General features: G+C 28.9%; 1 protein-coding gene across 1 annotated transcript; it reads left to right on the top strand.

The window, feature by feature from the left end:
• Nucleotides 1-1,359: 1,359 nt before the first annotated feature.
• On the top strand, nucleotides 1,360-23,929 carry LOC112727391 (phosphate transporter PHO1). The gene is made up of 14 exons (XM_025777123.3): nucleotides 1,360-1,975; nucleotides 7,070-7,379; nucleotides 12,196-12,550; nucleotides 14,154-14,202; nucleotides 15,100-15,171; nucleotides 15,789-15,918; nucleotides 17,131-17,251; nucleotides 18,044-18,293; nucleotides 19,117-19,221; nucleotides 20,103-20,147; nucleotides 20,301-20,453; nucleotides 21,285-21,563; nucleotides 22,322-22,458; nucleotides 23,607-23,929. Exons 1-14 carry the CDS (start codon nucleotides 1,724-1,726, stop codon nucleotides 23,695-23,697), a joined length of 2,349 nt encoding a protein of 782 aa, XP_025632908.1. The 5' UTR covers nucleotides 1,360-1,723; the 3' UTR covers nucleotides 23,698-23,929.
• Nucleotides 23,930-24,168: the final 239 nt, after the last annotated feature.

Here is a 24,168-nt window from a genome sequence, read left to right as displayed (position 1 = left end):
ATTGAAGCGTGGCCAAAAAAAGTGTGGCCAAATCACTATTCAGTGGCCACCCTCATAAAAGTGTGCCGAAATCTCTCTATGGTCACGCTTTTGAAGCGTGGCAAAAAAAACATCGCCAAATCACAAATTAGTGGGCACCCTCATAAAAGCGTGGCGAGAAAAAAGTGTTCCGACAGGCCTTTTTTCTTGTAGTGTTAGATACTCTCATCACATAAGCAATTGCTAGAAAAAATAAGCAAACAAAATTTAAACAACTAAAACTTACAAAAAAAAAAAAAGGAAAAATAGAAAACATAATTAAAAAAGAAGATAAATGATAAAAAAAGAAAAGGGAAATAAGGATTATTATGCATGCAATATTTTCAAAAAATCCATAAGAAAGATTGAGTAGAGATACTTAGAGGGGGTGCTAAGCATGGATTATTGGTATTCGACACTAATCAATGTAAGTGAGGAGGGCCTTCGAAGGCGCTCGGCGCTATACATTCACGCGGGCCACCACTTCATCTTCTTCACTGGTGCTAGGCTCCAACTTCTTGAAGCTGGGTGCCCGTGTTGTGGCTCTTAAAGGCGCTGGGCACCCGAACCAGGCGCTAGGTGCCAAGCTTTTTCTTTTTCATGGGCTCTGAGCACCTATGTTGGAGTTAAACATCATTGTCTATTTTTTTTAAGGATTCGACCCAGATATAAAATTTAACTAAATAAAACACAAGAGTTAAATGAAAAAGAGAAGAAAGGATACTAACTAGTTGGGTTGTCTCTCATCAACAAGTATTCTTTTAACGTCACTAACTTGATTTACAGCACCTTCTAGGATGGAAGTTGGATCAATTTTTGTTGATTTTTTTTCTTTTCTGACATGAGGCTTCAATCTTTGTTCGTTGACTATGAGCCTTACTACAGTGCTTTCCTCCCTTGAATGCACATCTTCTAGCTCTTCTTCCTTTTCAAAACTCATGTGTTATAGAGAATTTTTAAGGACTCCTTCGTTAAAAATTTTTGGACTAACATATCAATTAGATTAACTTTCATATAGCTTTTTGATTCATTAGGATGTTGGATGACTTTAAAAATATTAAAAATTATTTGTTCATTATGAACTCTTAGTGTTAACTCACTTGTTTGAACGTCTATAAGAGTTCATTCGGTGGCTAAAAAAAATCTCCCTAAAATAATAGAAGCCATCTATTCACTCCAAAAAAATTAAAAAAATTAACCATCTATTAACTCAAAAAAAATAGCTATAAGTAATATAATAAACATGAATCAAATTAAACATTACTTGTTTTTAACTTTTCAAAAGTTTTAATAATAACAATATATATATATATATATAATTAAATATTTACTGTATACGATGACATGGTTATTGAAATGTTCATTTATTGACGATCTCTCTTGTAGGAAAACAGTAAAATTAAACCAAAAAAAAAAAAAAAGAGGGAGCATATTAGAAAGCAATATTAATTATCATCTCTCAACGTTAATGTTATCCACACGGCTCCATTTCTCTATAGTTCTTCTCTTTATAAAACCCATTCGTACACATTCTCAATCTCACACCCCCCACTTTCTTTTAGAAAGAAAAAAATAAACAAAAATAACACAAACTCTCTTCTTCTTTTCTTCTTCTTCTTCGGTGCTCCTTTGTTCCTTCACCGCTACTAGCTACAAATACATATACATATATATTATATTACAAAAAATAATTATTAATCTAAAAATGGTGAAGTTCTCAAAGGAGCTTGAAGCACAACTAATACCAGAATGGAAAGAAGCCTTTGTCAACTATAAGCAGCTGAAGAAACACATAAAGAGGATCAAACTGTCACGAGTTCAAAAGCATCAACAACCGCCGCCATGTGTTGGCGGTAGTAGTGCTGCTGACTTTGGTCGCTCTATTTTCGATTCGTTTCGCTTTGTCGCCAACAAGTACTGCTTCAATTCAGATAACAATAAACAAGACCTCATTCAGGTATATATTTTTAATAATATCAGCCTACACAGTAACTGCAACCGCAATATAATACATATTTACATGTTAAAGTCTCTATCTCCGCACATAATTACATAAAGGACAATACGTTCTAATACGTAAAGAAGTGCACAGCATGCGTGATATAAGATATTCAATCATATTAGCTACATATAAATACATATAAATACATCAAGATTGATTTTGATAATTAATTTTAGTACGCAATATGCTAATTCATGTAATAGGGCTTCACATCGTAGCAATGCATGATACTCATGTGACCGCGTGCAACCTCATTCTACCTTATTCTATTAGAACCGTGCTTTTTATTTTTTTGAAAATTAGGAGTGAAATTCGAACCAGACTTATTTGAGTTATAGCTCGTTACTGTTAGAACCATGCTTATTACCGGAAAAGAAGAAAGATATATTATCTAATAACATTTTTGGTAAAGTTGGCGTATCTTATCTTATAATTAAGATTAAGATCACCTAACTTTGTATACAAATAGTTAACCGGGTCTATTTTGTTTGTTACTTTTTTCGGTGAATTTCAGCTCATTTTTTTCGGTGTTTTCAGGTATAGTATAAGCAGATTTATGATTGCGTGTGATTATGATTTTCTTTTTTCCTTTTCTTTCTCCGTTTTCTGCTTTTTATTTGTAGTGTTTTAGTCTCTTCGGGCATATGACATTGAAGAAAAAAGTAAAGTGATATCATTTCGAATTAGAACACACAATGATGTGCTCATTTATTTGATTATTACAGATTTGTGTCTTGTTCTGCTCAAAAATTCAAAAAACATACACATCAATGCCCTCTTTCATTTTGATGTTTTCATCACCAAATATTCAAATTACCCTTAATAGTAACAGTGTGAAACCGCGAATTCGTGGTGCCATTGGAATGTTTCTTCTGTTGTTCTTGAAACATTATTATTATTATTATGAACTGACTGAAATATAATATTTTTGTGTTTAATTTCGATTTTATATGTCTGAAATATTTTGAGAGATATATATTTGAAATTCAACATGTGGTGAATGTTTAAGTTTTCATATTTAACCTATATATACTAATTAGGCATTAGATTAAACTTTTTATTTCTAAGCGCGGACTTATAATATTGAGTTAATAATGGTTATAGACTAATTAAAATTAAATAATGGCTCTTTGATCTGATTCATAATTTCAAAATTATCCTTCTTACTTTATATGGCAGTATACCTTATCTTTATTCAAATTTATTTTTTCTTTTTTTATAATTTATCATGAAACGATTTTTCTAAAAATTTAAGTTGTGAATTTTTGTATAATTTTTTATTTATCATATATTAAAATTTTTTTAAATAATAATAGAACTCTAAATTTTAAGTCATAAAAATTTTGATATTATATTATAAATTTTTTTTTTAAATTAAGTTGATAAAAAATATACATAAATTATTATATGTCTAAAATTATCTTTTAAGAAAATAAAAAGCTAAACACACGTAACAGTATTTAATAAGTCTAAAAGATAGGAAGCACGAGAATAACAAATCATGTGAAAAGAAAGCTGGTTAATTCTCACTGTTGCAAATACACAAAAAAATGTGAAGAGAATGAGAAGGGCATTAATAATAATGATTACTCTAAAGTTGGCTCATTGGCATATTTTCGGAACCCTTTTCTGCTTCTTTTTCCGCTTTAATTTTGGGAGTTTCTCATTCTCTCACGAAAGAGCAAAGAGGAAATTAAAGGGTACGGACGTTAGTGGGATATATGCATATTATTGTTCATATACATATATCATATCATGAAACTATTGTGCAACTTACATAGTAGAGTATTACACCATCATTTAAGTAGATATTTATAGGGATAAGTATTGTTTTGGTCCATCACGTTGAGAGTCGGAATCGAAACCGTTCCTAGTGTATATTTTGATTTAAAATCATCCTTAAAGTCGTATTTAAATTTAAAATCGTCCTTTCTAATAAATTTTTTTAATTTATTCCTAAACTACCCCTATAAAAAATTATAAAATAAAAAAAAAAAACAAAAGAAAATGCGTTTGGGGGGGAGGGTATTCGAAGGGGGAGGGGAGGAAAAGGGGGAAGGGGGGAAGGGAAAGGCGGGGAGGGGGGGACGGCGCCGGCGTCGAAGAGAGAGAGGAGGGAAAGTGGAAGAAGACGGAGAAGAAGAGAAAGAAAATGAAGAGGACGCGGGTTCGGGGTGGGGGGAAGGGGAAAGGATGCGGGGTGGGCGTGGGGGGGGGAGGGGAGATCAGAGGGGGAAGGGGAAGGGGGGGAGGGGGACGGCGGCAGTGAAGGGGGAAGGGGGAAAGGACGTGGGGTGGAGGTGGGGGAAGGGGAAAGGACGCGGGGTGGGGGTGGGGATGGGGGGAAGGGGAAAGGGGGGAGGGGATGGTGGCGGCGAAGTTTGGAGCCGCCGTCGCCATTGGAGATCGCGAGGGAGAGAGGAGACGCGAGCCACTGCCGCCGTCTCGCTGCCGCCGCCTCGCCGCCTCTGCCTCGCCGTCTCTGCTCGCCGCCTCGCCGCCTCTGCCTCGCCTATGTTTTCTTGCTTTTGTTTGGTGTTCTTTCTGTTTCTGTTTGGTGTTGTTTCTGTTTCTGTTTGGTGGTGGTGGTTTGGTTGTGGTTGAGGTTGTGGTGGTGGTGGTGGTGGTGTTAGTGGTGGTGCTGGTGGTGGTTGTGGTGTTGGTGTTGATGTTGGTGTTGGTGTTGGTGGTGGTGGTGGTGGTGGAGGTAATTGTGTTGGTAGTGATGAGGGTATTTTTGTCCAAAAAAATTAAAAGGGCGATTTAATACGAAAAAAAACGTTAAGGATGATTCTAAATCGAAAATTACGATGGGGACGGTTTCAATTCGGACCCTCAACGTTGGGGACCAAAACAATACTTATCCCATATTTATACAATTTTTAAAATAACTAGTAAATGAAATACATGCATGTTTATTGATTAGTGATATATAGAATGTTTTACACTGATGGTGTACGTAAATTAAATTCATTTAAAATTTGAGGGGTAAAATATTATTTTAGTCTTTAATATTTAGACTAAATTTTAATTTAGTTTTTAATGTTTTAAATATTTTATTTTAATTTAAAAAATTTAAATATTTTATTTCAGTACAAAAACGTTTCAAACGGATTGAATATTATCACACCATTAAATTTAATAAGAATAATTAGCATATTAATAAAGAGTTAATAATATTTAATTTTCACATCTAAGTAAAATTGATCCACCAATAATCGTTAATTTAAAAATTTTTACTTTGATTTTAAATTGTTTATGATTGATTGATAGGATTTTAATTAAAATCTTTTCTATACGAAGGAGATCAAGAAGAAGAAGTATTATAATATAAGAAGATTTTGGTTATATTTCTCTAACACAAGAAAAAAGATATAACTTAATAATAACGTTGTTAATGTATATGTTACACTCGTTCCATTAATTATTTATGTCAAATTTAATGGTATCACAACAATATTGAACCTATTTAAAATTTTTTGGGGCAAAAATAAGATGTTCAAAACATTAGAAACTAAATTAAAATATGATCGAAACGTTGGAAATCAAAACAATACTTTATCCAAATTTTAATATCAAAATTGTATAAATATGAAATTTTATATATAATTAGAAGAGTAAGCATCTATCATATATTACTAATTTTACAACCAAAATGTGCCACATGTCACTTTTTCATTGTAATTGAAATCAAATCTTTTCCTCTAAAATTAAAGAGTTCTCTACTCTTTCTTTCTCTATCTCTCTTATTCCTTCACTGGCTCTATCTCTCTTATATATCATTATCAATAACTAATTACAAATTTGACAATTAAAATATACAACATGACATTCTCTAATTGCATTTAAATTAAATTAAAATTAAAATATTAAAATTAAAATATGACCCAAGTGTTAAAAATCAAAACAGTACTTTATCCAAATTTTAATATCAAAATTGTATAAATATAATTTTTTTTATATAATTAGAAGAGTAAGCATCTATTATATATAACTAATTTAATAATTAAAATGTGCCACATGACATTCTCTTATTAAAATTTAAAAAAAATATTTTTTTTAAATTAGTAAATATCCTTCTTATGTTCTCTTATCTACCTCATTTTTTTTATTTCTGTCTCTCCTTCTCACTCTATATATAATTGTAATCCATACTTTATATTAGTAATTTGATAAATTAAAATGTGTCACCAGATATTTTTTCATTATAATTAAAATAAAAATTTTTATTAATTTTCAAAATTAACAAACTCCCTCTCATTTTTCTTCTTTATCTTTCTCTCTCTTTTCTTTTATTCTCTATTTTTCTCTACTGTTCTGCTCTACAAAAAATAAAATTAACAACATAATATAATTTAAATAAAAAATATTATTATATGCATATTTTTTATTTAGTTTTAAATTTTTACTACTTATCTTTCTAATTTATATTTTCACTTTTTTTTTTAAATATTTATTATATGTAATTTATAAAAATACTAATATTGTGATTAAAGTTAAAATCAAGATTCAATCATTTTATAAAAATTGAATTAATTTTATAACTATCAATATAATTTTTTTATGCTAATATCTAATTATATATATTATTTTTAAATAACAAGTATAAAAATTAATTATTTTTATTTGTGCAATAAAATTAACATCTAATCAAATATAAAAATATACACGTTAAATTCTTTTAAATTTTAGATAACGAATGTTAAATTAATTATTAGTAAAATATTAAATTCTTTCGTATAAAAATAATAACTAAAAAGATTTATTATTTAATTTTATTTTTACTTACAGAGACCTTGGTCTTCTTAGCTGATAGAGACTTTTATTCTTTATAACCATTTTGTAAATATAGTTTAATACTATAAATTTTTGTGTCATAATCTATAATATCAGGATGTAATTTTAAAAAATTTATATTTTCGTAATAGTATTATGAGTAGAAATACTAGTTTTTATTAAAAAAAGAAAGAGAGAATTACAATGATTTCTTATAATCGTGAATAGTAGTTATTAATGTAGTTTTGTGAATTGTGATGCATGCATATATAGGTGAGGAGAAAAACCATGAAAGATGGAGAGGAAGAAGTGTATGAAACGGAGCTTGCTCAATTGTTTTCAGAAGAAGATGAGGTGCATGTGTTCTTTGCCAGCCTTGATGAGGAGCTTAACAAGGTGAACCAATTTTACAAGAAGCAAGAGATTGAGTTTCTTGAGAGGGGGGAGATGCTCAACAAGCAGCTTCAAATCATGCTTGACCTCAACCAACTTCTCATCGAAAAACGTCGCAAAAATCCATCACCCAAGGCTTTCAACGCTGGAATTTTCCCTCATTCTCCTACCCGGAACTCAAATTTTTCCAGTTAGTTTTCGAATCTTGTTCCTTTCATATTATTTTTTACTACATTATTGGTTTTGTTGGTATTGAGATTTTATCTTATAAATTTTCACAAATAACCTAAATTATTCTCTATTTATTTTTTAAATTTTATGTGTTAATTAAAATTATTTTTTTGTAGCTAGCTTAAAAGAATTTTTTTATTTAATTAGTATTTATTGATCAGTTTATAATAACAAGTTTCATATAAAAATTATTAATCTAACCAAACTAATTTTTTATTAAATTTACGTTTTGGAAATTTCTAAATCTAACTAGAAATAATTTTTAAAATGTAAAAATATCAATTTTTATATTTATCTGTTTATTATCTAATAAATGTTATTCCTTTTTTTTACCTTAGAATAAATTGTAAATTTATTTGGAAAGATATCTTTAATCTAAAATATAGTATTAAAATACAAAATAAAAATTCCTTTGGATGAAATTAAATATCCCTGTTATTTTCGATTTTTAATTTGCTTATTTTCTTTAACTTTAATTTGTCTGGGTTTAACTAATGGTGATGTTGATATATAAAAATAATAACTGATAAGTGAATATATATTATATTAAATAATTTAATCAAATAATGTTAAATTATCTAATGATTTTAATTACAATGTTCTATAAAAACATTTTTCACATGGTAGCTATCATATTTCAAAATTCCGCCTATGTTACACTTGCGGTACATAGCCGGTCCCAAACTCGGATAAAGTAGGAGGGTTGTGTTAGGTCTTCGGCAACCAACATAAAAATATAGCCGAACCCCCATGACATGAATCAAAGACATTATTGCGCTAAAGCTAGGTCGTTGCCCGGAAGCAACGCGCCATATGGCTCGAGTACGGTGTCAAAGTAAGAGCCACTACATCGGTGCCCAGATGTAGTGTTAAATGAGCAAGGTTTTCGTGAACGGACGAGGGTAAATAAGCTAGTTCACAAAGTAAAAGGTAAAGGTCGAAGCGACAGAAGGTTGAGATTCGGGACATGGAACATAGGCACTCTAACAGGAAAGTCCATGGAGGTGGTGGACACCATGACAAGGAGGAAGATTAACATTATGTGCGTACAAGAAACGAAATGGATTGGTGCAAAGGCTAGGGAGTTGGATACTTCTGGTTTCAAACTTCGGTATACAAGAAAGGTGAAGAATAGGAATGGGGTTGGAATAATTGTGGATAAGCAGTGGAAGAAGGACGTAGTGGATGTCAAGAGGGTAGGAGATTGGATCATCTCTATCAAACTTGTGGTGGAGGGAGGTGCTTTCCATGTGATTAGCGCCTATGCACCGCAAGTGGGTTCGGACGAACAACACAAGATAAGGTTTTGGGAGGATCTAGAGAGTTTGGTTCAAGGCATACCTTTGGGAGATAAGATTTTCTTAGGAGGAGATTTAAATGGCCATGTTGGGAGAGAAGTGACTGGATATGGGAGTATTCACGGAGGCCATGGTTTTGGGGTGATCAATGCCGAGGGTAAAACTATTTTGGACTTTTCCTCAACCTTTGATCTTCTCATCACAAATACATGTTTTAAAAAGAGAGACGAACATCTTATAACCTATAAGAGTGGCATGACAAGCTCTCAAATCGACTTCTTCTTGTTGAGGAGAGTCGACCGAAAATTTTGCATTAACTGTAAAATTATCCCGGGAGAGAGTTTGACAACACAACATAGGGTGCTCGTCATGGATTTTCGCGTTGAGCAAAAGTTGAGGAAAAGACATCATACGAAGAACCCAAGGACGAGGTGGTGGTGGATGAAAGGTGAGAAACAAAGAAGCTTCCTAAGACGGGTAGGAGAAGAGGCAAAGTGGGATGGGAATGGAAGCGCGGAAGAGATGTGGAGGGAGATGGCAGAAGTTATTAGAAGAAAAGTTTTGGTGAATCTAAAGGAATAGGACCAAAAGACAAAGAGTCCTGGTGGTGGAATGCGAGTATACAAGAAAAGATAAAGATAAAAACTGAATGCTTTAAAGAGTGGTCTTTATGCCGCAATGCAGATAACTGGGAAAAATATAAAGGGCTAAGAAAGAGACAAAAGTGGCTGTAAGTGAAGCAAGAACAAGAGCATACGAGGGTCTCTACCAGTCTTTGGGCACGAAAGAAGGAGAAAAAGGTATATATAGAATCGCAAAGAGCTGAGAAAGAAGAACGAGAGATTTGGATCAGGTTAAGTGCATAAAGGATAAGGATGGAGAGGTGTTGGCTCAAGAAGAGAAGATTAATGAAAGGTGGAAGAGCTACTTCTACGAGTTATTTAATGAGGGACAGAAGACTCTTCCGAGCCTTGGTCAATTATGCACAAGGGAAGAATATCAAAACTTTGACTACTATCAAAGGATTCGAGACTTCGAGGTAAAAGAGGCTCTAAAGCAGATGAAAAATGGTAGGGCAATAGGACCTGATAATATCCCGATTGAGGTTTGGAAGGGTCTTGGAGAAAAAGGCACCAACTGGTTAACCATGCTTTTTAATGAGATTTTAATGTCAAAGAAGATGCCTGATGAGTGGAGAAAGAGCACCTTGGTACCTATCTACAAGAATAAGGGGGATATACAAAGTTGCGGAAACTATAGAGGGATTAAGCTTATGAGTCATACTATGAAGTTATGGGAAAGGGTGATAGAACGGAGGTTGAGAAAAGAGACACAAGTAACAGAGAACCAATTTGAATTTATGCCAGGAAGATCTACCACTGAAGCGATATACCTATTAAGAAGGATGATGGAGAGGTATCATAGTAATAAAAGAGATCTACATATGGTGTTTATTGATTTGGAAAAAGCGTATGATAGGGTACCAAGGGAGGTCTTATGGAAGATTTTAGAAAAGAGGAGAGTAAGTATTGCATATATTCGGGCAATTAAAGACATGTATGATGGGGCCACAACTAGTGTGAAGACTCAAGGTGGTGTGACAGAGGAATTTCCTATTGGTATAGGATTACACCAAGGATCATCCTTAAGTCCATACCTTTTCACATTAGTCTTGGAAGTACTCACAAAGCACATCCAAGAGCCTGTGCCATGGTGCATGCTTTTTGCCGATGATATCGTCCTTATGGGAGAGTCAAGGGAAGACCTAAATAAGAAGTTGGAGTTATGGAGAGAAGCTCTAGAAGTGTATGGTCTGCGCATAAGCCGTAGCAAGACGGAATATATGGAATGTAAGTTCAGTCTGAGAAGGAAAAATTCCAATATAGAGGTGAAGATTGGAGAAAACATCCTACGAAAAGTTAAAAGTTTTAAGTATCTTGGGTGCATCATACAGGATAATGGAGAGATTGAACAGGATGTAAATAATAGGATCCAAGCAGGTTAGTCAAAATGGCGGAGTGCATCTGGTTTTATATGCGACAAAAAAGTGCCTTTAAAACTTAAAGGTAAATTCTATCGCACCGCTATAAAACCGGCTATGCTGTATGGTACGGAGTGTTGGGCGGCTAAAGGGGAGCACGAACATAAGCTGAGTGTGGCAGAGATGAAGATGTTGAGATGGATGAGTGGTCATACGCGATTGGATAAAATAAGGAATGAAGATATAAGGGAGAGAGTTGGAGTAGCACCCATTGTGGAAAAGATGGTTGAATCGCGTCTCAGGTGGTTTGGACATGTGAAAAGAAGACCGATAGAACATCCAGTCAGGAGGGTGGATGAGATGGAAGATGGACAAAGGGCGAAAGACAGAGGAAGATATAAAAAGACCATCCATAAGGTAGTCAAACGAGATATACATGTAAACGGTCTCTCTGTAAACATGATATATAACAGAGTACAATAACATCGTTTGATTCATGTAGCCAATCCCACTTAGTGGGACAACACTTTGTTGTTGTTGTAGCTATCATATTTCATAAGAAAAGCATTAGCATGCACATGAAACTGTCCTTAATATTGAATTATATATTTAACATGCATGCTCAATCGTTTCTTCTGGCGTCAGACTTGGATTCGACTCTGTGGTCCCACAACTGTCCTTATAAGTTAATATTGAAGTACATATTTAATAAATAATATAATATATCACATAATATATGTTTTTTCGTGAGTGTTTGTAGCTATGCAAAATTGTATCTTCTCCATGCGCACAAGAAAAATTCTTGCTGTCCACCTCGTCTGTCTTTCTCTTTAATTGCCCCTCTCAATTTTGGTGCAGTCTAATGATTAGAGTCTAATTATGGAAAAAAGTATTTATCAGTTAATATTAATTAATTTTTTATAAAAGTTTATTCTTAAGTTACATTAATATTTAATATCCTAATAAAATTGTATTTTGATAGAAAATCTATCTAACCTATATTTTTAAAATTAATACATATAAGTTTTATATTATATTTATTAATGGATTTAAATCCTCTAAATTTTAAATTTCACTTTAAAGGATAAAGTATGATTTATTCCGTTTATTTCATAGGTGAAACAAAAAAAAGATATAAAAAAAATATTTAATAATAAAAAATTTCACTTTATTCTCTAAAATAAAAATTTAAAATTTAGAGATGCAAATTCTTTATTAATAATTGAGTAATCAATTGGTTTGTTTACTTAAATAATCATTAAGAGTTCAAATACCCTCTTATTTATGTATGTTGTAATTTATTAATCACTAAAAAATTCTTAAATAAAATTTAAATTCATGACAAATAATTGCGGGATAATGTGACAAATTTAATTGTAGTCACTAGTATGATTGCAAGGTTCATTACTGGGATCAATATTATAACCCTAATTGCGACCATTCTGTAGGAAATGATCTTCTCATGGCATGATATATTATTAAAATTTGTTGTGCAGAAAGTGTAGGAGAATCAGATAATGAAAGCAATTCAGAGATTTCACAAACGGAGGAAGTGATGACAACATTGGAAAGAAATGGAGTGAATTTTGTGAAGTCAGCAACAAGGATGAAGACAAAGAAAGGAAAAGCTAAGATGGCAATAAGAATTGATATTCCGGCCACCACGCCAAGCCGTAGCATCACGGCAGTTACTTCCATGTTATGGGAGGATTTAGTGAACAGTCCCATAAAAGAAGGGTCCGGTGGTGGTGGAGAGTTCATTAACAAAAGGAAAATTCAATATGCTCAGAAAATGATTAGGAGTGCATTTGTAGAGCTCTATAAAGGTCTTGGCCTTCTTAAAACCTACAGGTTAGTTTCTAATTAATTAACTACATCATCATTATTATTATTATTATTGGAAAATAATTATATATAATTCAATGGTTAAAAATTATTTTTGCATTATGTATAGGTATAGATTATTATTATTATTATTATTATTATTATTATTATTATTATTATTATTAGCAGCAGCAGCAGCAGATTGATTATTAGCACTACGCTAGTTGCGCGCGTTTCTAGTTTTTTAATATTATTATAAGTTTAAAATAATAGAAATATCCATTTTTTCATAAATTTAAAAGTAGGAATTCCTTTTGTTTAGATAAGAAAAGGAAGATTTATCTTTCAACAGGGTGCAATATTTTTATAATTACTAGCTAGAATATATATAAAATCTGGAGACATAAAAAATTACATATGAAACCTAATTCTTTAATTTTATTTAGAAAAATATTAAAAAAATTATAATTTTTTTCTTAATATATGGACTAATACTAGTAAATTTTTGTTTTCACTAAAAATATTAGTTTCCAAATACTCTCCTTATATAACTAATTTTATTATTGTTTGGGCTATGAGTATAATGTATATGATGTTGTGGTGTGAAAAATATTAATAGTAGTAGTGTTGTAGAGGAAAGAGTGAGACGTTAATTTGGGGAGGTATGTTAGCCTTGAATTGGATTGAGGGATAGATAAGGATTTAAGTAAGGTTATATATGAATGTAACGAAGTTTGCATTGCATGGAGGTTCATAGTGCCACGTAATATATAAGATTTGTTTTTTGTAGACGCAGGAAATGATAGTTGGGTTATATAGGCCGAGACGTTTCTATTAAAGAAGAAGGATCGATATCTGAATTATCTAATAATGTGAACTGCCACCCCCTAACAAATACAATCACGACAAATATGGTCACCAAATCCAAATTGCTCACACCAAAGCTATAAAAGATTGAAATAATGATTAGATAAATAAAAATAAAAAAAATACACCATCTTGTATTATATGAATTGTGATCATCAAGAAATTGCACTAACATGATGTGACATTGATAAAATTCACAATTTTGTTAATCAATATGTATCAACTAGTTATAAACCTATAATATGTATAATCATAATATTCATATAATAAACACTTTTACACAACTCATCAAACCTACACTTTAATGTTATACTTTTATCGAGCACATACATACTTTTGGGAGGGAAGTGGGAATTTGTGGCAAACATTTTGCTATTAAGGAAAAAAGGAAAAGAAATTGAGTTAGAAAAGGAAGGTGCAAAGTAAAATCGTTGCCTTTGTGGTGTACTAATTGAACAAGGCGCATAATAAATGCTGGGATTATATAATTAAAATGTGAAACTTTAAATTCCTTTGTGAAACAATTTTACGTATTATTTCCAAATAGCTTCATTTAATTTCTTTCGTCACACACAGTATATTGCTACAATTTTTTTTACCCTTTTTTTTTCTTTTATTTGATTCCTTTACTTAATATATGCATGTCTTCAACGATATTGGGGTTATATAATATAAAGTTTTAATTAATTAGTACACGTACTTTCTAAAAGCACCTTTTATGAGATAGCTATTTTCTAACAACATTATTCTCTTATTTTGGCAGCTCACTAAATATGGTGGCGTTTTCGAAGATATTGAAAAAATTTGACAAGGTGTGGCTTCAAATTAAATACATTTCAGTGTGATTTTTGCATTCTGTCTCTTTAGGGACAATACTAGGATGAAGCTTCTATGGTAATAGCATCACTTTTTTAAAAATATCTATTTCTCTTTTTTCTTTTCTTTTCCTTTTCTTTTCAATTTTATTTTTGCTTGACAAAACATCTATAACTTTTGAAAAATTAAAGTTTTATAAAACAATTATCACCCATGCTAAGTTAGCTAGTTCAATCAGTCTTCTAGATATTTAATGTCATGTTTTATCAGTTTATTATCTGCTTCAATTCTTCTAAATAAACATTAGCATTATGTATATGGCTAAACAATGTCATGTACTCTGACTTCACAAATAAAATAAATACATCTAAAATAATTTAACATTTATTATTTTAATTTGATTTGTAATATATTTATTCATTCATATCATACAATAATTTTGCTTATTATTATATTGACCAATAATGATGAGTATGTGTAAATATTACTTTTCAGTGATATATGTGCATATAAGATAGACTAAAGATATAATGATTAACTTACATGTTTGGAGTCATGTCATTAAAATTAACAAATTAATTTAATGCATAATAATTAATTAAAATATCAAAGTCACCATCATAATTGAAATTGATAGCATTTTAGCCTCTGCTCTCAGTATTGACCGTACCCATCTTTGTAGTGGATATACTCACGCACTATGATCGAGTGATACATAATGAATAAGAATATAATTATAAAGAATAATGGGACATAAACTATTTATTAACTCACATACATCCGAACAATTATGCATACAGAGTTCAATTTATATTTATGCTAATTAACTCTTTTTAAAGGTATATTTTCATGATATGATATGAATTATATAACCAATTTATTTTCCCATTCAGGTTTCTTGCCAACAGACCTCCACAAATTATTTGAAAGAAGTGAAGAGGTCCCATTTCGTTAGTTCTGATAAGGTATGTGTCCTTGTTTTTTTCCCTTACAATCACGTTAATTATGTTAGAACGAAGCAATATTGTAAAAATAAGGTTACTTATTCTGTTAATTTTTATATTTTTATCAAATTTTAAGTTAAGTCTTTATAATTTAAAAATTTATAATTGAATTTTTATACTAAATTAAAATTATTAATTAGGTCATTTCTTTTTTTTCTTGTTAGGAAAGAAGTCTTAAATATTTGTTTATGTGTTTGACTTATAATGAATTATAGAATATTTTAAAAGTAAATATTTGAGGATTATATATATTGTATTTTTTTTTAAAAAAAAAAAGATAACAACAAATAAAAATTTAACTACAAGATTTTATCTAATATAAGAATTTAATTATAAAAACTTTATTAAAAATATGGTAAAACAATGGATACTAATAGAATAATTAAATCCAAAAATAAACAAACATCCGATCAACTTTTTTATAGTATCATGTTTAATTTGTTTGGATCCTATGATAATATTCTTACTTATATATATACGAATTAGGAGAATGGGTTATATTATTGTGTAGCTTTAATTTGACTACTAATGGTGATTGTTTGTATTATTATAATAATCTTAGTTGAAATTAATTAAAGGTTGTTAGACTAATGGACGAAGTGGAATCCATATTCACAAAGCACTTTGCCAACAATGATAGAAAAAAAGCAATGAAGTTTCTAAGGCCCCAACAACAAAAAGCTTCTCACATGGTGACATTCCTTGTTGGTAATACACTGCCTCTCTCTCCTAATTAGTCCAAACCAACCCAAAAAAACTACTAATATATTTGTGGTTATTTAAAAAATAATAAAGTGAGTCCCATTATTATTTCCCAATAATGCTATTAAAATATTTTAAAATTTCGTTAAGATATGTAATAACTTTAGGAATTTTTATTGGTTCGTACATGATGTCTACTATTAAATTAAAGCTAAGAAAGTATCATACATATTGTTTGAAATTAAAATCTCAATGTTCTTTATAGATGTTAATTAATCTATTTTGTTTAAATTTTTTATTATAGTTAATATGTGAAATAATAAAAGTGTAAAATTAGTATATGATAAACTTTTTTAATTTCATATTCATTAGTCTTGGGTTAAAATTTTAGAAGTGAGAAAAAACACTAAAGATAAAAAGCAAAATGAGAAAAAACAAAAATATAAGAGAGAGACCAGATATACGAATTCAATTATATCCCAATCCTTTTTATAAATAAAAATATAGATGAAATAATCTTTACTTAAATTCGATTTTTATATAAGTTAGATCCACTTAATTTTAATAATCTGGTTTATTTATGCTTAATGACTCCAACATCATCCAATTTACTATTAATTCAAACTATAATGCAATATTTCATGTGTTAGCACTAAAGCCCAATAGAATTTTCGTCCATTGCAATTTAACCGGTGGCCACTAACTCACTAAGTGAATGTGGTGAGCCAACTCATTATATGCTTAATTATAGCTAGGTCAAATTTTAAATTCATTTTGAAATGTTGATATCCATCTTAATTGACAATAATGTCACTCCTTTGTTATATGTATTTTTTTTTAAATTATAGTTAATGCATATGATTTTTTGATAGTAATATTATTATTTATGTGTTTTCTCTTATTAATTTAAATTTTTAAAAAAATAGTATCGTGATATAGTATTAGAATTTTTATGATGTAAAAATTTAAAATTTAATTTTTGTTGATCCAAAAAAAATTCAATATAAGGTTAATAAAAAAAATATACAAAGATTCACATAAATCTAAAAAATACTCTTGCGTGAAAATGACATATTAAAAAAACAAAATAATAATAAGAGAGATTAATTTATAAAATCACATAATAATAATAATAAAAAATTCGGAAATAGCAATATCACTACCCTTTTGATAAATAATATGTGATCACTTTATTAACGGTTCTATATTTTATTGTAGGGTTATGCACAGGTTCTTTTGTATCATTGTTCTGTATATATGCAATATTGGCCCATTTATGTGGAATATTCTCTCCAAGTACAGAGACAACTTATATGGATAGTGTCTACCCTGTTTTCAGGTTATCATGCTTCTTATTTTGGCTTACGTCACACATGTTCTTTAATTTTGATATCTTAGTGCTCCACAAAGTGTGAACCAACTTGTTTAATATTGCATATCCTAATCCTTTCTATAAATTCCTTAAAATCTATTCATACATTTAATTTATGTTAATCTATTATATTTTATGATTATAAAAGCAATTAGTATTATAACTATTTATTTGAATATTATAAGATTATATAATTAAAATTTTGAAAACGGAAATTTACTGTTATGGAATATTAAAATGAGTGGTTAATAAAAATCATAATTATTAGGTGTTCAATTTAAAACATAAATAACATATTTTGTCACTCAAAGTAAACACAAATATTCAACATAAATGTGTTAGGATTCACATTTCTGTACCATGTTTTTTTTTTTTTTGGGTGTGTTCTGTACCATGTTTTTATTGTCACTGTGGTCTCATAAGTTTAGTTTAAGGGCTTTTTACAAGGCCCAAATCAGTTAGAAAAACTAATATATACGCATTCATGTTTGTATTCTGTCCAAAAAAAAAAAGGAAAAATATTATTCTCTGCATTTGGTACTATATTATATATTGATGTTAATTATATTTTTAGATAGATCATAGATATGGGTAAAAATGACAGTTTTCTCCTTTTTATTTTATAAAAAAGGGCAGGGAAAATCCTAACAATTTAGGTTAAGTCAAACATAGTTTTTCTAATAACTCAGCTTTGCAATTATAAGGAACCATAATGTGATGATAACTTTCACTAATAGTTACAATAATTTTTTTGTGCAGTGTGTTTGCCTTGTTTAGTCTACACTTGTTTATGTATGGATGCAACTTGTACATGTGGAAGGGAACAAGAATCAACCATAATTTCATATTTGAATTCTCACAAAGCACAGCATTAAAGCATAGAGATGCATTTCTAATGTGCACCATTTTTATGACAACTGTGGTTGGAGCAATGGTCATACATCTTGTTCTAAGGGCTGCTGCATTTTCTCCTAACCAAGTTGATGCAATTCCTGGAATCCTTCTTCTGGTTAGTCTACAACTACCACATGCTTGTTTTTCAACTACATTTTTATTGCCACCCTTTCTAGAATTCATTAACAAACTTTTTACATTTTTTAGAATTTATTTTCAATTTTTTTATACTATTATTATTATTTATGAATATGCCACAGTTCAATATGGGGTAGTTTTTCTATTAATATTATATAACTAATATTTCTTTTTTTGCTAACACTTGACAGACAAATATTTTTATATTAAATTATAAATTTTAAATTTTAACAATATAAAAAAAAGTATTGACTAATATCGATAAAAAAAAATTGGCCCCTAACATTCTTTTTATTCATATTAATCAATACTTTGGACCAATACTTTTTTATTTTATTAGAGTCTAGAATTTAGAATTTAGTATAAAAATATTTTTATTGGTCAAGCTAAGTATTACTAAAAATAATAAATTTTGTTAGTGTTATAATATAATTTTTATTTTATTTTTCACAATTAACATAGAGACATGTTATTTTTAACATCTCGTGATCTCCGCATCATCACTAAAAAATTAAAAAAATTAATATATAATGTTTTGTGAGAAAAACGTGGCACATTGATTAATAATTTAAAAAATATGACAACTTGGTTCGTAATTTCTAAAACAATAATGAATGAAAATTGGAGATTTTATCCCCTTATATTATTTTTTATTAATTAATTTGTTAGTGTTTTAATTTTTTTGGACTACATTTGTGTTTATTTTCAAATTCATATACACACTTGGCTTTAGAAAAGTGATATCTAATATAGCACAAGAATAGTATTAAAGTTAATTCTAACAAAATCTTATTTTGCAGTCTTTCATAGCTTTGCTCATTTGTCCATTCGACTTCTTTTATCGCCCAACTCGATTTTGCTTCCTCCGTGTTCTTCGTAACATTGCCTGCTCTCCATTTTATAAGGTAAGCTGCTTCACTTAATCAGTTACAATATTTTAATAATAATTCATTAAAAAACGTTGTTCTCACAATTAGTTTAGATAAGAATAAATCAGAATGGTATTTAAAAGATTGCCTTAGTTGTTGATAAAATAAATTTCAAAAGATATTAACTAACAAATAAGTTATTGAAAGATTTATAAATATAACAAAAAGAACTAGATATTAAATATATATTCTAAAAAATAATTTTAGAGATTACATTTTGATAAAAATAAAATCCTTTCATCCTTAAATTTGCTGAATTTTTTACGAGAGAATCTTTTTAAAAAAAAATGTATTGTCAATTACTATATTTTTTTAAAAATAAAAAAAATTTAGAGATTAAATTTTATTTTAATTTTTTTTATTTAATTGATAAGCTATTTATTAAATATAAAATTTTTTTGTTGCTTACAAAAAATATAATATTTATTTATTTTTTTTATCATATTTTTAAATTATTCAAGAACGGTCTCATTAATAACATTTTTTAAGAATTTTTTTGTTAGCAGCTGAATTTTTCGTATACAAAATTAATATTAACTCGTTTAAATAATTAACATTAACAACTATTAAAAAGGAAAGAGAAATGTGTGTTTTTTTTTTAAATAACGTACCACTCTTTTTATTACCGTGACACCTCATTTTTTTCACGTGCTATTTGAGAGACATCTAAGTAATCTAAGGAAGAAGGGTCTTCCATATAGAAAACGCTAATCTAAAATGCGTATTTAATTAGATGGAAAACGCTTAAGCGTGTAGACGTGTAGTGCTTCCATATACGAAACGTGAATTTTATTTTTCTTTTCTTTTTTTTAAATTGGATTGAGTAATCTTTGTTTGATTTGCAATGTTTTCTACAGGTTCTGCTGGTAGACTTTTTTATGGCCGACCAACTAACTAGTCAGGTAATAATATTTTATACTATATATTATTGCAGCCTAGAACGAATTTGATTATAACTTGTCCTTAAATTTGTTATCCTAATCAATCTAAACTTGTAATTATGCAATATAATTAAATTATAAACATTGAAATTATTGTCTTATAATTGGTTACAGATTCCGTTGCTAAGGCATTTGGAAACAACAAGTTGCCACATTTTTGCTAGAACTTTCAGAACACACCATCCTGAGTCATGCCATTCTGGAAGATTATACGTTGAATTAACTTATATCATCTCTTTTATGCCATATTATTGGCGCGCATTGCAGGTAATTAGTAATATGGTTAGATTATGCACTAAAATAGTATATCACACTTAGAATACCTGGCCTTTGTTAAAAAAGTTTTTACATGACGTCGCATGTGTATTAGATTGTATTTAGTTTTAAGAATAAAACAAAACAGAATACTAAAAATATGACACAAAAAATATAGATATAAAAATTAATGTTTTGTATTTATTTTATAATAAACTAAATATAAGATAAAATAAATTATAAAAAAATTAATTTATCATTGTTTTATTCCTTGCACAAATTTTAAGGAAAAAGATATAATAATAAACTATATAATTATAAAAATTTATAGAAAAGAAAGATACAAAATATAATAATTGTCTAATTCAGTATTTTATAATACAATAATATTTGTGTTAATGTCTTATCTGTCACATATGATTTTATGTATTTTTGCCTTTATTTCAATGTGTCGTACTTGTAAACAAAAAGAACTTTTATTTTTTTTTTCTTTTTAATTTGTTCAATTAAGGAAAAACAAAAATGTCTTTTACCAAAAAGCTAAAAATAAAAACCAGAACTATTTATTTTATTTTATTGCTATTCTGTTTTTGTGCATACTCCATCATCCATGTATGTAAAATTTAAAAGGTAAAAATGATTTTTTAGTTTAGCGGTACAATAGAATGAATATAAATATATAATGCAAGGGAAGTGAGTGGTAGCTAGTATGTGTAACTTTGATACACCTTAAAGAGTACAAGTGTAATTTAATTATATATATTATTGCTACTATATTTGCAAATACTAATTGATGTTTGGTACTAAATTTGTGTAATCAATTAACACCACATTCTCTACTAGTGTACAAGGCGATGGTTTGATGATGGCGATGTAAACCATTTACTTAACATGGGGAAGTATGTTTCAGCAATGGTTGCAGCAGGGGCAAGAGTGACATATAGCAGGCAAGATAACCATTTATGGTTTGCTATGGTCTTAGTCACTTCTGTGGTGGCCACACTTTATCAACTCTATTGGGATTTTGTCAAGGATTGGGGCCTTCTTAATCCTAACTCTAAGAATCCATGGCTCAGAGATGATCTCATTCTCAAGAATAAAACCATATACTACATCTCTATGGTAACTTCTCTACCAATTATCTAAGTATTAACATCAATAAAAAGCATATGCACTATCCGTTTCTATTTTGTCTTTCAAACAAAAAAATAAGTACAAAGCAAACTTTTCAAAATCGTATTGGTGATCGACTCAATAAAACTAAAAATAAAAAATTTAAAATTTAATTTAGGTTTAATTGGTAGCCGATATCTTTAATTAACTTGACTAGTTTTCAGTTTTCGATCAGGCTTTTAAAATAATGGTACAATATATAAATTTTTTTGCACAAAAAAAAAAAATTCTTATATTTTCTATACTTATTAAAAGTGGAGATAAAATATGTATTTGTTGCTTTGTTTTTGTAATTTTGTTTAGAGATAATAACTTAAACAAAGCCTATATCTATATAGAGTTTTGGATATGAAATGTCATTTTGATTATTCAAATATTAGTCTGCGGTTGGTTTGTATTTTTATTTTTTGTTTTTAAAATTTTGAAAAAAAAAACAAAAAATAAAAACAGAAACAAAATTTTATTTTTTTACTATTTTCTCTTTTTTATTTATAACATTCTAAAAATAAAATTATTAAAAGTAAAAGCGTAGATCAAATCACTCTTTGTTTGATAAATCAGTATTCGCTTTGAGTGATTTTTTGAGGAGAACTAATGTTGATACAATGTAATCATTTCAATACTTGATGATGGAGTTTCGTCACTAAAATTGTAATATGTTTTAATTTTGTAATTAATAAGAAGTGATTATTGGATTTGGATTTCAGGCATTGAATGTTGTCCTAAGAGTGGCTTGGGTGGAAACCATCATGCATCTGAGATTGGGGCCTATTCAAACAAGGCTACTAGATTTTTTGTTGGCTTCATTGGAAGTTATCCGAAGAGGACATTGGAATTTCTACAGGTGCAATATTCTCACGCTTTTTAGAATTTCTACTACACTTTTTCCTTTTACTTTTTATTATTTTTTACAATTAATAAGAATTTCTTTTTCAATCCGTTGATTTCATTTAATTAGGGCTATAAGATGCCCAGCTCCGATGCCACAACTAACTAAAGTGATATAACATGAAAGTATTTGTGAATAACAAAGAGAAAGCTTATGGCTACAGATACTATGACTAGAATGCAAACAAATTAACATATGTTCTCCCTTTTACAAAATATTTTTTAAACTAAGCATGGGTTCTTAAAATCTAATAACCTTATTGCTTCCTATCAAACGAATATTCAAGGGTAACCTCTAAACTAGAACAAAATTAATAATCTATTGATAAATTTTTTACTATTTTCTTAACCAAAAAAAAAAAAAAAAAAAAAAAAACCAACATCATTTAGCTAACAAAAATTAACCTAACAAATAAGTCCAATAAAAAAATTACAATTTCATTTTTTTTTTTTACTTCTTCTCATTCTTTCTAATACCATAATTCCATCCACCCACTACTAGTTACTAGTCACCAGCCACTATGTTGGCCGCCACTAGCCACCATCGTCGACCACCGCCTTCAGTCACCTGTCATCAAACATCCTAAATTTTAAATTATAAGTCTTAAATTTTAAATTTTAAATTGTATATTTTAAGAACTAAATTATAAATTCTAAACTCTAAATTTTAAATTTTAATCTCTAAATTTTAAGTCTTAATCTTAAATTATAAATCTTAGATTCTAAATTTTATCCCTAAATTAATTTTATTTTGTTTTATTTTCAATTTTTTTATTTAAGTTTTAAATATTTTTATTATTTTTAATTTTGGATGTTTCTTTTTAATGATTAATTATTGATTATTTTATTGATTGAAAGTGTTAACTCCCATATCTTCTCTTTCCTTAAATATTGTTCTCCTTTGAGAGGACATGAACACTTTTTTTTTTCAGGAACTAATAAATTGTTGTATCATAATTTTTAAACTAAATTAGCAGTTTAGCCATTTATATATACTCAATAAAGTTAAGGCTTTTAATGTTATTTTATTCATCTTGACCGTATTTATTTACTAAGTAGTGAAATGGTGAACAAAATCATATCAAAATTACTTATGTGGAACAGGTTGGAAAATGAGCATCTAAACAATGTTGGGCATTTTCGGGCAGTAAAAGCAGTTCCGCTACCATTTCGCGAAATAGATTCAGATAGTTAAAGTGATGATTTTCTCATGATGACATGTATTTATGTATGGAAGACATTGTTGCTGAGGTGGCAAAAATGAGTAAGCATAGGCTCAAAAGTCAAAAGAAATTAATAAAATAATATTTTGAAGGTGTGAGTTCCCTCACTCACCATTCATCTTATTATAACAGCTAAATTATTCCAGTAAATTGTTATAATTTTATTAAATTTATAATTAAATTTTTATAATTTTAAACTTTTAATTAAGTTCATATTATTTTAAATTTTGTACCTAAATTATTAATGTAATAAAAATGTTAAATTTCACCGAATATTCTAAAAATAAAAAGATATTCAAATTTAGAAATTTAATCCTTAAATATGAGTAACTTTAATTAAAAAAAATATTCTATTAATTCTAATAATTTTTGTTATGATAAAAATTTAATTACAAAATTTTAAACAATATATAAATCCAATTAGATGCTTTAAAAATTAAAGG

The sequence above is a fragment of the Arachis hypogaea genome, chromosome 12 (genome assembly GCF_003086295.3).
Source record: "Arachis hypogaea cultivar Tifrunner chromosome 12, arahy.Tifrunner.gnm2.J5K5, whole genome shotgun sequence".
In the NCBI taxonomy this organism is placed as follows: Eukaryota; Viridiplantae; Streptophyta; class Magnoliopsida; order Fabales; family Fabaceae; genus Arachis; species Arachis hypogaea.
Note: the sequence above shows the minus strand (reverse complement) of the source record. Positions and strands in the feature narration are given on the sequence as shown.

Excerpts from the sequence above, each read along its gene's own strand:
- LOC112727391 (XM_025777123.3), top strand. The coding sequence starts at position 1,724 with ATGGTGAAGTTCTCAAAGGAGCTTGAAGCACAACTAATACCAGAATGG. Across the intron at positions 18,294-19,116 it reads TTCCTGGAATCCTTCTTCTG|TCTTTCATAGCTTTGCTCAT; the intron begins GTTAGTCTACAA and ends CTTATTTTGCAG. Across the intron at positions 20,454-21,284 it reads ATTATTGGCGCGCATTGCAG|TGTACAAGGCGATGGTTTGA; the intron begins GTAATTAGTAAT and ends ATTCTCTACTAG.